This window comes from Vulpes vulpes, chromosome 13, assembly GCF_048418805.1.
Source record: "Vulpes vulpes isolate BD-2025 chromosome 13, VulVul3, whole genome shotgun sequence".
NCBI classification, from domain to species: domain Eukaryota; kingdom Metazoa; phylum Chordata; class Mammalia; order Carnivora; family Canidae; genus Vulpes; species Vulpes vulpes.
Genome location: NC_132792.1, coordinates 46,853,401 through 46,867,948, shown reverse-complemented (window position 1 = coordinate 46,867,948; position 14,548 = coordinate 46,853,401). Strand labels below are relative to the sequence as shown.

At 34.8% G+C, this 14,548-nt stretch overlaps 1 protein-coding gene across 13 annotated transcripts in view; it reads left to right on the top strand.

Moving 5' to 3' along the window:
* Positions 1-14,548, top strand: part of WWP1 (WW domain containing E3 ubiquitin protein ligase 1) — a 114,371-nt gene that overhangs the window by 35,355 nt on the left and 64,468 nt on the right. For 5 of the 13 annotated variants that reach the window (XM_072734366.1, XM_072734367.1, XM_072734370.1 and 2 more), the window contains 3 exons: positions 150-274; positions 12,047-12,184; positions 12,281-12,347. In XM_072734366.1, coding sequence (XP_072590467.1) covers positions 150-274; positions 12,047-12,184; positions 12,281-12,347 — 330 coding nt within the window. The remainder of the gene's footprint in view (positions 1-149; positions 275-12,046; positions 12,185-12,280; positions 12,348-14,548) is intronic. The other 8 variants (XM_072734368.1, XM_072734369.1, XM_072734372.1 and 5 more) reach the window with 2 other exon arrangements.

Here is a 14,548-nt window from a genome sequence, read left to right as displayed (position 1 = left end):
ACTTGAAAGTAAATGATAGTTTTTATTTATAATTCATCTTTACTGTTCCATACAATATTTTTTTCTCAAACTCAATTCATGGCTTTTTAAAAATTATTGAAGTAAATGTCTACTCTATATATATTTTTGTTATAATTTTACCCTTACAGAAATGTGACCCCACAGACTACGTTGGAATTTCGAGTTTGGAGTCATTATACTTTAAAAGCAGATGCTTTATTAGGAAGAGCAACAATAGATCTGAAACAAGCTCTGTTAATGCACAATAGAAAATGTAAGTTTTTGTTCTAATCTTTGTTTCTTTAAAAATTTATTTTAGATATGTTTCAGGGACACCTGTGTGGCTCAGTATTTAAGCGTTTGCCTTTGGCTCCAGTCGTGGTCCTGGGGTCCTGGGATGGAGTCCTGCATCAGGCTCCCCAGAGGGAGCCTGCTTCTCCCTCTGCCTGTGTCTCTGCCTCTCCCTCTGTGTCTTTCATGAATAAATAAATAAGTAATTGGGGAAAAAAGTAGATGCCTTTCAAAGTATCCCGAAGTACAGAAGCAAAAAATAGTTTTGTATTTACAAAAGAGAACTTTAGTTTTTGCCTATGATTGCTTTTAAGTTTGTGGTGCCGTATGAAATAGGAAATACTTACTCTGGCCTTTCTCCTTCTTAACAGATTTACAAAATGATCTCAGTCATCCTTTTATCAGTGATCATCAGTGATTTGTTATTTATTATATACTTTAAAACTTGAAAAAATCATAATCTAAGACTACTTTGAAATTTGGTTGATAATTTGTACAAAATTCTACCTTAAACTTTTCTCATTATATAACTAGTTTATTATAGAAAATACAGAGAGTATACAAAATTACAGAGGAATATAAAGTACCTGTAATTCTACTATCCAAGGATAACCACTCCAATAACTTGGTCTCTTGTCTTTTTCCTTTTCATAGATATAAACATTTTTTTTCTTTGCATCTACTGATTTATCCCCTGCTTTTTTCATTTAACAAGTTTTTTGTTTTTTGTTTTAAGATTTTATTTATTTGAGAGACACTTGAGTGGCTCAGTGGTTGAGTATCTGTTTTTGGCTCAGGGTATGATTTCTGAGGCGCAGGATTGAGTCCCATATCAGGCTCCCTGCATGGAGCCTGCTTCTCCTTCTGCCTGTGTCTCTGCCTCTCCCCCTCTGTGTCTCTCTTGAATAAATAAATACAATCTTTTTTTAAAAAAAGGATTTTATTTATTTGAGAGAAAGAGAGAGTGAGTGAGCAGGGGAGAGGGAAAAGCAGATCCTCCCGCTGAGCAGGGAGCCTGACATGGGCTTGATCCCAGGACCCTGGGATTTTGACCTGAGCTGAAGGCAGATACTTAACTGACTGAGGCACCTGGGTGCCCCTCATTTAACAATTTAATATGAATAGGTTTCCATGATACTCCATTTTTCTAGCCTGGGTAACATGGTTTAAGCTTCAATTATTTGTAAATCTACTATCATTGTATACAAAAATTGAGGAGTATACCTATGTTTATAATTCTGGAATGAGAGTTCGTTGCTGTTAGCAAGTTCTCAAAATATTGTGTGATCCAAAGAAGATTAAAAGCCACAGTTCTAGTTTATGATTGAACTAGTCTCATGTTATTTGACATTTAGGAAGTTTCACTAAAACCAGTGCCCCTGCTCAAATATGCAAATCTTTCTGTTCATCTTATTCTTCGAAATTTTCTCATTCCTAAGAGATATTCTGAGTCACAGGTTAAAATGCTAATGTTTTAAATAATTTGGTTTTTCTGAGGGTTTTTTTCTGTTTTTAACACAAATCCACTTGTAACTTAATCTGTTTTTGATGTAGTTTTTGGACATAAGGAGTTAATGGGTCAAGAAAATGTAAAAGCCATACTAACTGTAATGTATACAGATTTTTTTTAAAAAAATGTTCTTTTGAAGCAGTTAAAGTTTAATTCTCTGCTATGCCATAGCTTCTGTTCATGCAGTTCATCTTGGTTATAGAAATAAGGTCCTGTAAGCATATAATACCTTTCCTAGCCTGATGGTGGTTGGATTTGTACTTTTTTCTTGGCTTTATAGCATTATTGGTATAAAGAGTAATACGTCAGTTAACTTCTGTTATTTCAGAATTAAAGGTTTGGTTTAACCAATTTATATCCTATTTCTGCACTGGACTTAAACATTTGCATGGGACCTCTTTTATGTGTGTGTGTGTATAGAAGTATAGTTGACATACAATGTTACATTAGTTTCAGGTGTACAACATAGTATTTTAACAACTCTATACATTATACTGTACTCACCACAAGCGTAGCTACCATCTGTCACTATACAATGCTATTACAGTACCACTGACTATATTCCCTATGCTGTACTTTTTTGCCAGTGACTTATTCATTCCATAACTGGGAGCATGTGCCTCCCACTCTCCTTCACTCATTTTTGCCCAGCCCCCCCCCCAACAGCCAATCAATTTGTTCTCCGTATCTATGGGTCTGTTTCTTCTTGTTTTGTTTTGTTTTGTTTTTTAGATTCCACATGTAAATGAAATCATATGGTGTTTGTCTTTCTTTGACTTGTTTCACTTAGCATACTATCCTCTAGATCTATCCATGTTGTCACAGATAGCAAGATCTCATTCTTTTTTATGGCTGAGTAATATTCTGTTGTATATATATACCACATTTTCTTTGTCTATTCATCTACTGATGGACACAGGTTGTTTCTATATCTTGGCTGTTGCAACTGATACTACAATAAACATAGGGGTGCATATATCTTTTTGAGTTAGTGTTTTCATTTTCTTTGGGTAAATGCCCAGTCATAGTATTACTGGATCATATGGTAACTCTGTTTTTAAATTTCGTGATGAAACTTCATATTGTTTTCCACAGCAGCTGCATCAACTTATATTCCCACAGCAATACACAAGGTTTCCTTTTTTTACCAAATCCTTGGAACACTTGTTATTTCTTGTTATTGTTGTTAAAGCCATTCTGACAGGTCTAAGGAGATATCTCATTGTGGTTTTGCTTTGTATTTCCCTAACAATTAGTGATACTAAACATCTTTATATGTGTGTGTTGGCTATCTGTACATTTTCTTTGGAAAAATATCTGTTTAGGTTGTGTGGCCATTTTAAATCAGATTATTTGTTTTTCTTTAGGTGTTGTGTAAGTTTTTAATATATTCTGGATATCAATCCCTCACTGAATATATCATTTGCAAATATCTTCTCCCAGTTAGTAGATTGTTTTGTTGATTGTTTCTTAGCTGTGCAAAAGCTTTTTATTTTGGTGTACTCCCAATAGTTTACTTTTGCTTTTATTTCTCTTACCTGAAAAGACCTTTCTAAAAAAATATTGCTAAGGCCAGTGTCAGAGCAATTACTGTAACCTATGTTTTCTTCTGGGAGTTTTATGGTCTCAGGTCTCACATGTGGGTCTTTAATTCATTTTGAGTTTATTTTTGTGTGTGGTATAATAAAGTGGTTCAGTTTCATTCTTATGCATATAGTTGTCCAGCTTTTCCAGCACTCTCCTTTTTTTAAGATTTTATATATTTATTCATGAGAGACAGAGAGAGGCAGAGACAGGCAGAGGGAGAAGCAGGCTCCATGCAGGATGCCCAATGTGGGACTCGATCTCAGGACTCTAGTATCACACCCTGAGCTGAAGGTAGATGCTTTAACAGCTGAGCCACCCAGGTGTTCCATCCAGCACCATTATTAAAGAGACTGTCTTTTCTTTTGTATATTCTTGTCTCCTTGGTCATAGATTAATTGACCATATAAGCATGGTTTATTTGTGGGCTTCGTATTCTGTTCCATTGGTCTCTGTGTCTATTTTTGTGTCAGAGCCATACTGCTATGATTATTATAGCGTTGTAGTATATCTTGAAGTCTGTGATTGTGATACCTCTGAGCTTTGTTCTTTTTCAAAATTGCTTTACCTATTTGGGATTCCATACAGATTTTGTGGTTCTATACAAATTTTAAGGCTGTTTGTTTTAGTTCTGTGAAAATACTATTGATATTTTGATAGGGATTACATTAAATCTGTAGATTGTTTTGGGTAGTAGGGACATTTTAACAGTATTAATTTTTTCAATCCCTGAGCATGGTTTGTCTTTCCATTTGTGTCATCTTCAATTCTTTCATCAATGTTTTATGGTTTGCACATGATCAGTCTTTTTTACTTCCTTGGTTAAGTTTATTCCTGGTTATTTTATTCTTTTTGGTGCAACTGTAAATGGAATTGTTTTCCAGATATCTCTTTTTGCTACTTCTTTATTAGTGTATAGAAATGCAACAGATTTCTGTATATTAATTTTGTATTCTTCAACTTTATTGCATTAATTTATTCTGGTAGTTTTTTGGTGGAGTCCTTAGTTTTGTGTGTAGTATCATATCATTTGCAGCCTAATGTAGGACTCAATCCTAGGACCCTGGGATCACGACCTGAGCCACCCAAGCGCCCCAGCACCTCTTTTTTAGTACACATACTTATTTCTCATAACTGAACCCAGAGATAGTAAGTGCTAACAGTTTGATGAATTTTGTTTGTGTGTATATTAGTGTAACTGTTGGGACTTTATTCAGTTTTATATACTGCTTGGCTTTCTTAATGTTATCTTATGTGCATTTCCCTGTATCTTTCAGTGGTATTCTTTGCAAGCTAACTTAGTAATTTCGTATTTTATCACATACTGTAATTTATTTAACCGTGCTTCTGTCATTGCTATCTAGATTGTTTCCTATTTTGTTATATTAGAATATATTGAACCTTCATATAAAGATTCTAGTTATCTTCCCTACAAAGATTGTGCCAAAATAATTTGGTAAGATTGTCAATATTCTTTGAAAGAAAACTTGTAAATTGTATAAACTTGAAATTATCTGTTATAATTTGAGCTGAATATGCTTAGAGGAAAAATAAAATTTTGTAAACAGTCCTACATTTCTGAAGTTGATGGCTTCAGAAATGCTAGTAGTAGCATCCTATACACTCTAGGCAGTCCATATTCTGTTTTGAATAATTGAAAGTTACATTAGTTTGCCAGGGCTGCCATACCCAGATACCAAAGACTGAGTGCCTTAAACAACAGAAATGTACCTTTTTTTTTTTTTTTTTTTTTTTTTTTTTGCGATTCTGGCAGCTAGAAGGCTGAAATCAAGGTATTAACAGAGTTAGTGTCTTCAGAGAACTCTTTTTTTGGCGTGTAGATGGCCATGTTCACATGGTCTTCCCTCTATGCATGTGTCTGTATCAAAATTTTCCTCCTCTTAAAAGAACATCAGTCATTGTATGAGAGACACCCTAGAAACCTCATTTTAAATACCTTTTTAAAGATGCTATTCCCAAATAGAGTCACTTTCTAAGGTACCAGGGTTAGGACTTAAACATTGGAATGGGAGAGTGGGGGATATAACTCAGCCTATAACAGACGATAAGTAACTTAATTTTTAAAGTTAAAGCTTGTGAATCATAGTACTTTAAAGGTAAAATAATGACTATTTATTAAATAGCTTTTAATGTAAGTGGCTTGCTCAAGAACAGAAGTAATTGCAGAGTTTTGACTAGAACACTGGTTTTCTGATCCTTAGCTTTTAATTTTAATTAGAACAATAGAAAGTTAATGTAGTTCTAGACAGCCTTGTAGAATTTAAAAATACACTTATAATTGATTAAATTATTTGGTGCTTTTGATTTAGCCTGTTGCCGTGGCACTTGGACATTGTCCCTCTTCAAATTTATGAGGCTAATTTCTTCCTGTACTCAAGGCCCTGACATTTTCTTCTCATAAATTCATGTTTTTACTATCCTTTCTCCTGATATATTTGAGGTAAGGGTGGAGGCATAATTCGTTTGAATAGATATTTCTCCCAGTTTTGAAGATATTTACTTCATTAGCCTTCAAGGTGTCATGTGAGTTGTTGCAGCATTAAATAAAACCCACAACTAAACCAACATAAAATCATCTATTTTCCGAAAAAAAATCCAACAGCAGCCTACTGGCAAATTCTTTCATTTCTTCACATTTAAATCCCAGCAAGCCTTCTAGTCCTTAACCTTCATTTTTCTCTTGTCATAGCCTAGTTGGATAATGTCCAAAGGTTTTACTCATGTAATCCTCTAATATATTTTCTCAGATCTTATGTAGATTTAAGCCCTCATTTACACTCCACCCTTTAGTTATGTCTTCAGATCACTTGAATGCCATTCTAAATTGTGGAAGTTGTTTAATTGGCTCTGCAGAGATACGTGGTATGTCATCAGCCTAGGATAGTGATATCTGAGATTCTTTCTCTCAATCCCGCTATTTCTTAAACTGCAAAGGAAAAATCCCTCTATTATTAAAGATAAAGTCTGATACTAGTTAAAATGGTAAGGACAAACTTTAATCAATAATATACTGTTGCAATAAGGAAGAGGATTCAGCTTGATCTGAACTCAACTTCTATTGGTATAGAGGTGGGTGGGTGTGGGTGGAAGCTAAGTCAGGGAAGTGAAAAATTAGGGTTGATTGGAATAAATGTGAGTAGGCAAGTTTTTTTCTTGCTAGTTAGAATTCTGTTCTCCCATATAGAGTGTGTGTTCTAGGCCTTGTCCTTCCTGATGATTACATTTCAGAGGAGTGGCTTTCAGGTCCTTAATAAATACACTCCTGAGTTATAGGAGATAACATATACACTTGACCCTTTCCAACACAGGTTTGGACAATGCGGATCCACTTATGTGTGGATTTTTTACACTACAATATAAATACATTTTCTCTTCCTTATGGTTTTCTTAATAATACTTTTCTTTTTTCTAGCTTAATTTATTAAAAGATAGAGTATATAATACATATAGCATTTTAAATATGTGTTCACTGACTGTTTCTATTATCAGTAAGGTTTCTGGTTATCAGTTAGGCTATTAATTAAATGGGGGGGGTCAAAAGTTAGAGGGGGGTTTTTAGTTCCACTGGGAGTCAGTGCCCCTGAACCCTGCATTGTTCAAGGATTGACTGTACGTGTCAAAGGGACAGAGGAAGGATTCTCACCATTTTAAGCCTTTTTTAAGTAGGTGCTTCAAGATGGAGTAGTCAGGGGCCTCTCACGGATATAGACTGGAACAAACATTGAATTTTTTAGCAACCCTGAATTTTCTCAGGCAGGCACTTTAAGTGGGGCTCTAGTTATCCTTGAGTTGTTACAACTCTGTTTATGTTCAGGTTTTTTTATTTTTTTATTTTATTTTATTTTTTTTTGTTCAGGTTTTTTTAATGTGAGGGGAGGAGGTGGTGGATGAGGTCTTTGTGCTGAGTGTTTATAGATATACAGGTGAGGGATGAGGCCTAGTCAAGAAAATGGCTCAGAAGAGCTTGAGTTTGTTTAAGGAAAAAATCTTTGTCACCATTCATGGGTGAAAAGTGTTTAAGAGTAGTGTAGCTAGTCTCACATCAGAGTGTATATAGAACTTCGTTTTGTATTTCAGTTTTGAAATTGACAGGGCTACTTTAAACACCCGAGAGAGAAGTCCGATGGCTGCCAGTCAAACACTGGGGACTACCCTGGGTTTTTCTTATGGTGTTAGTAGAATTGAGAACTTAGCTTTTATCAAGGAAAGCATTTTGAAATCCATTAAGTTCACTTTAAATTGAATTATGTCCCAAGTGATTTACAGTAATCAGATAATTTGAAAATTATCTCTCTACATCTAATGGTAGGGAAACACAGCAGAGACATATGTCATTTATGACAGAGGACAGAGCCTAAGTCAAATTTTATTTTATTTAAAAATTTGTTTTAGTCTTACTTAACTGATTTGTTTAATTTGCTAAGACTTAAGTCTCTTTTCACTTAGTATTAGCACAGTCTAAGATATGTTAAAACCAAGCTTTTGAATAAATAGTATTCTCATATCCAGTTATATAAATGCATTTCTATTCTTCAGAAAGATTTTTAGGATTGAGATTACTAGGTCAGAGAGAATGAGCAGTTTGAAGCCTCCAGCTATGCATAGCTGTCTCATTGCCTTCCTGAAATGTGACTAATTTGTACACACAGTGAAGCATATGAATGCCCATTTATAAATATTTGTCATACTAATAGATTTTTAAAATAGATTGTTTTTATCAGAGCATTTCTTTAATAATTAAGTCATATTTATTGATCATCTATATTTTATCATTTGTGGTGGTTCTTTTGTTTTGTTTTTTAAGATTTTATTTATTTATTTGAAAGAGCACAGGCAGAAGAAGAGGGAGAGGGTGAAGCAGACTCCCTCTGAACAGGGGGCTTGATGTGGAGCTTGATCCCAGGATCCTGGGATCATGACCTGAGCTGAAAACAGATGCTTAATTGACTGAGCCACTCAAGTGCCCCCATTTGTGATTGTCCTATATTTGTACCTTTTTTTTAATTGGTTTTCCCTTGTTTTCTCACTGATTTATAGGAGCTCTTTTTTCTCAATTAATCATTGGCCACTTTTTTTTTTAATTTGATTGATAGGCATTTAATATTTTCTTCTATCATTAAGGTTTATCCATCTTCCATTTTTTCGACTCAGAATGTTTTTCGATCCCTATATTTCAGTTATCTTCCTACACAATTATTACTTTATTTTTAATTTCTTTTATAAATTCTTATTAATTTTGTTACATGTTAGGAAATGGGCACTTTGTGAGTTATTGCATATTGACTCATAGTGTGATATAACTGAAAGACTTGGCATGTAAAACACCTGGTTATTCTTAGCACTGTCATGGTTTGTAACCCAGTATACTTGTTTTGTTTCTAAAATTCTGTTATAATCATACATATGTTGGCCAACCTCAAAAACTACCCCAGGCATTCCTACCTTCTGGTGTTTGCACCCTGTGTGGTCCCTGCCACATTGAATCAGAGATGGCCTGTGATAGAATATGATAGAAGTAATGGTATCGGACCTCCAAGACTTGATCATAAAAGACATTTCAGCTTTTGCCTTAGTCTCTTGGATTATGTACTCACAAGTCACCATAGCGAAGACTCAAGAAGCCCTGTAGAAACACCTAAATGGAGAGGAGCTGAGGCCTCCTCTCAGCTGTCAGCACCAGCTTATTAGCTGTGTGTATGACCCACCATTTAAGTGGATTTTCTAGCCCCTCCCAAATTTCTGGCTCTTAGAAACTGAGCAGTAATAAATGATTATTGTTATTTTTAATGACTAAACTTTAGAAAAGTTTGTTACTTAGCAATAGATAATACAGTGTACAAGCAACTTTTAAAAATGGCTTCAGAATATGATTGATTTAAACCTAAATATGTGAAACACCATTAAAAAACAAGATTTCTGAAGATCTTTTGTTTTCTTTTCAGACAGAGTGTATGTTTTCAACAAATCAGTGATAGAAGGATAAATTATCTAGTCCTGTACCTAGCTTTTCAGAGTCTCAGATTGTTCCTTTGCCCTCTTAGAACTAAGAAAGAAGTCTAGAAAGAAAAATCAGATTCTGCCTTAAAAGTTTCCTAAAGACAGTCCTATCTTAATAATTTATTTTAAACAGTAATTAAGCACCTACCTTCAGTCAGGTACTGAGGATATATTACTAAATTAGATGGATACAATTTCTGCTCTTTTGGAGACTTCAGTATCTGGAACACATTAGGCATTTATGTACTGAATAGATGAATATGTCTGAGTTGCTTCGTCTAAACTGTTAGAATAATACTCTCATTCCCCTTACCAACATACATACATGCATTTGTAGATGGGAATTATTTACATGATAGTCCTCCCAATTTTATGACCTAGAAATGTTATATCCCAATTTTCCACGTTCAGAATTGTGAAAGACTAGATACTGTAAACAATCTCTCACTGCAGAACAATTATACCCTGGATAGAATGCATTTTTGTGACATTAATGATTTTTGCAAGGAGGCAAAGTGATCTTCAAGGCCCCCCCTTTTTCCAAAAAATAAACAAATAAATCAAGGCAAGGAAGATCTTACAATCTGGAGTTAGAATAGTGAATGATGCTGATAGCAGATTCAGGATACTGAGCTTGTGGCTAACCAGATTGGGGAGCTGAGCTTGAACTCCTGTAGTCCAGATTTTTGGGGGTGCCCTCAAGCCATTGACAAAATTAGAAATAGTCCCCGACTGTACCAAAGCCCAAAGATTACCCTTAGTCTAATATCAGAAAATGAACTCACCATCAAAGATAAATTATAAGAAGACACCATAAGCAAGGGGTGGCAAAAGTTTCCTGTAAATGCCAGGATAGTGAATATTTAAGCTTTGCGGGTCATATAGTCTTTGTTGTACCTATTCAACTCTTCCATTGTAGTGGGAAAACAGCTATAGAAGATATATAATACATGAATCAACATGACTGTCTTCAAATAAACTATTTACGAAAACAGGTAACAGGCCAGATTTGGCCTGCAACCAGTTTACTAACCCCTGCAGCAGAAGGTGGAGTAGAGGAGAATAATGGCTGTGTTTGAATACTGATGAAAAATAAATTCTAAGGCCCATAATATCCCAACCAAGATGATAAAGAGAAAGTCAGGCTTTCATCAAGTGAAATGCATGACACCAAAGACAAAAATAAAACAAAAACAGCTATAGAGAAAAAGATAACAAAATTTTTGGCAAAGAATTTCTCTGTCCAGTGATTCTAGTGATTCCAGATTTGTTTTTTTGGTCTTTTCTGTATTTGGATAATAAGTATGCTTATGCTGGACATTTGATAAATGATAAATGATAAATGAGTTTCTGAAGCAACTCAGAAAACACCCAAATTTGTTAAATATATGAAAGACCAAAGTCAAGGACATAATCTAAGAAAAACTACTTTCCATGGTTCCAAAAGCTGCAGAGAGCCAGTAAATATCAGGCTGAAGTAATTTGCTTCATTTTGGGTAGTAAAGGGATCACTAAAAACTTAATGTATTTCTTGGGATAAAAGTCAAAACAAAATGACCTTGAGTTTAAGTAAGAATTATTTGCCAAAAATTTAAGAACCACATAATAGAAGAAGACTTAGAGATTACCTACCCCAAACTTTACACCATCGTAAACCTCATTTTCACTCCACATCACAAAAATATATTAATAAAAACAATTAGAGACTAGGCAAAATATAAAAGTATGGGAAAAAAACCTACAAAAGCAAGAATTTCAGCTTTACCTGATATCCTGATAACAGGAAGGAAATATTTGTGATCTTCTATGAAAAAAATAATAAATATTATCATAGTACTTACCATTTATTGAGTGTTTAAAGTGTGTCAAGCATGGTGCTAAGAACTTTCTATGTGGTTTTGCATTTGGGCCTTATGACAGTCCTTTTAGTTTGATGTCTTAATTATCTCCCATTTTATAATGACTGTAACTGAGGCTTTATTCAGATTGACTAGTTACTCAAAATACTGTAAGTTTCGGAGCTGGAATCAATAACCAGACCACCTGATGCCCATGCAGAAATTTTGCCTTAACCACAAGTCTTATGGGCTGAAGGGCAAGTTTAGGTAATTGTTGTGCTTATTATCTGCCTATATTTATATGTTCTCTGTGCTTTATACAGTGCAGAGGAGCAATTAAAGATGACCTTGAAAGCATGGGTGAGGGGCAAGGAGTTTTTTAACTTGGTGTGAAAGGGAGGAAGCCTGATGCAGTATAGAAGAGTCCACTGATAAAAATGAAAATAATTTTTAAAAATGAAAAAAATTCTTTTTTAAAGATTTTATTTATTTCTGAGAGGGACAGCACCAGCACGAGTGGGGGTTTGGGGGTATAGGGCAGAGGGAGAGAGGACAGAGAGAGAAGCAGACCCCCTAACTGAGCAGGGAGTCCAATGCTGGACTCGATCCCAAGACCCTGGGATTGTGACCTGAGCTGAAGGCAGTTGCTTAACCAACTGAGGCACCTGGGGACCCAAAAGTGTAGATAATTCTTTCTACATGTAGCAATCAGGTACTGAACTAGTGACTCTTATATGTAGTTTTGATTTCTTACACATAATTTTGTATATGGCAGAAGCTTTTAACTTAAGATTTTTTTTTCTAGTGGAAAGAGTAAAAGAACAATTAAAACTTTCTTTGGAAAACAAGAATGGCATAGTCCAAACTGGTGAATTAACAGTTGTGCTCGATGGACTGACGATTGAACAAGAAAATCTAACAAACTGCAGCTCATCTCCAACCAGTAAGATAACTTTACATGATTTTAAAATTTGAAGGGGAAAAAAAAATCCAGCAAGAAGTATATAAAAACCTGCTTGCTTGCTTTCTTGTTGTTCAGTAGAAATACAGCAAAATGGTGATGCCTTACATGAAAATGGAGAGCCTTCAGCAAGACCAACCTCCAGGTAGATTATCTTATTTTAGTATTTGTGGCAAGATAATGTAACATTTCCCATATATGAAGTTTTAGATTTCATATATAATGTTTAGTTTAGAGTTTGCTATACAATTTAAAAGTTTCTATCTAAACAGGTCATTTCTTTGAATTCTTATAAAAGTAATTTTTAACGAAATAACTTCATTGAGATACAACACACAACACACAATACTGTTTTTTAAACTCTATATCTCAGTAGATTTGGCTGTAACTATCACTACTATCTAATTTCAGAAATTCTCATCAGCCTTAAAATAAGATGCTTTACTCATGAGCTGTTTCTCCTCATTCCTTTCTCCTCCCAGATTCTGGCAGCTGCTAATCTACTTTTTGTCCCAGTGGCTTTGCCTATTCTGGCCATTTCGTAGAAATAGAATCATACAATACATCACCTTCTATTACTGACTGGTTTTACTTAGTCTAAGGTTCCTGTTGAGACATGTATCAGTTCTTCATTTTTTTTTATTGGAAATGGCTTCTTAAAATCTGTATTTAGGCGTATTTTATCAATAAATAGACTCAAATAATGTGGGAAAATGGATTCTTTTTACAATATGAATTGGCAGCTTCCTGTAGATCACTATAAGATACATGCTCCACAGATAGTGGTCTTTCCTCAGAAGTCACCCTGCCATCTCCAAGCTGCCTTGCATTCATGTTTGATGACAATTAATAAAAGCTTTCTACTTAGAATATTTTAAATTAGAATAAAACATTTAATAGGTCAAATGTAATGGAGTGAATCCCCGAAAATATAAAAGTATATTGCTGTAAAAATGACTTGTTAATTTGAAAAAAAAACATGCTGATAAGGGTGCCTGGGTGGCTTGCTCAGTTGAGCATCTGACTCTTGGTTTCAGCTCAGGTCATGATTTCAGGGTTGTGAGATCAAGCCCCATGTCAGTCTTGAGATTCTTGAGATTCTCTCTTCCTCTCCCTTTGCCCCTCCCATTTGTGTACGTGCTTACACTCTCCCTGTCTCTCAAATAAATACATAAATCTTTAAAAAAAAAAACCATGCTGGCATATAAAATAGTGTTGCTTCTAGTAATACACAGAATTATTAACATCATTACTCCTAAAATGACAAATGATTCTCATAGAACATTTGAACAGATAACTATATCTTCTGAATATATATTTGGCTTACATATGAGAAAATTAAGAACTAGGAGGGTACAATTAGGTAGATTAAAAATTTTTTTTAAAGATTTTATTTATGTATTCATGAGAGAGACAGAGAGAGGCAGAGACATAGGCAAAAGGAGAAGCAGGCTCCCTTTGGGAAACCCAGTGCAGGACTCAATCCCAGAACCCTGGCTGGGATCATGCCCTGAGCCAAAGACGTTCAACCACTGAGCTACCCAAGCGTCCCTGTTTTTATAATCTTTGAAATACAATTTTAGATGGGTAAAGGAGCTTGAATCACCACCAGTCTATAACCTAATGTTGTTTATTGCATAGAGATAGTAAGACATTTTGAATGAAAGATTAGATCTACAGCTCCAGGAGAACTTCAAGTGAGTTCTTATACTTAAACTCCTGGATCACTGATTCTTGCTTAGTGGCTGGGGAGGGCTGTACAAACTAGAAGAATCACTTGGGAACTTCCTTCAAACTTCACTTGTACAAACTTCTTCCTGAAGACATCTCGTTCAAAATATATAGGTGACAAAGGAAAGGAGAGTGGCATTCATTCATTTATTCATTTTTCATAAGATAATAAGTGCCAGACGCTAGTCTAACCACTAACAGTCCTGGCCCTGTTCCTGTGAAATTGCATTCTGGTGGGATGAAGGTAGATAGTAAACAAGTGAATAAATAAAGTAGGTAGTTGGCGATAGTAATAAGAACTATGAAGTCATTGAAATAGGACAAGATGACAGGAATGGAACGGAGCCTGTTTTAAAGAGAGATGTCAGGGGAATCCTCTCTGAAGAAGTGCCATTTGAGCTACAATTAAAAAGCCAAAAATGTGCTATCCGTGCAGAGTTCTGACAGGAGAGCCTTATTCTAGACAGAGGACAGCAATTGCAAAGACCTTGAGTTTATCTTTTGTTAATTTATGCTCTACAAGTTCTTCCAACTCTAGAATATAATATTTAACTTTGTTTTGGATTATCTTGTAGTCATTATAATATTACTATCTGTGTATAATAATTTGTAATT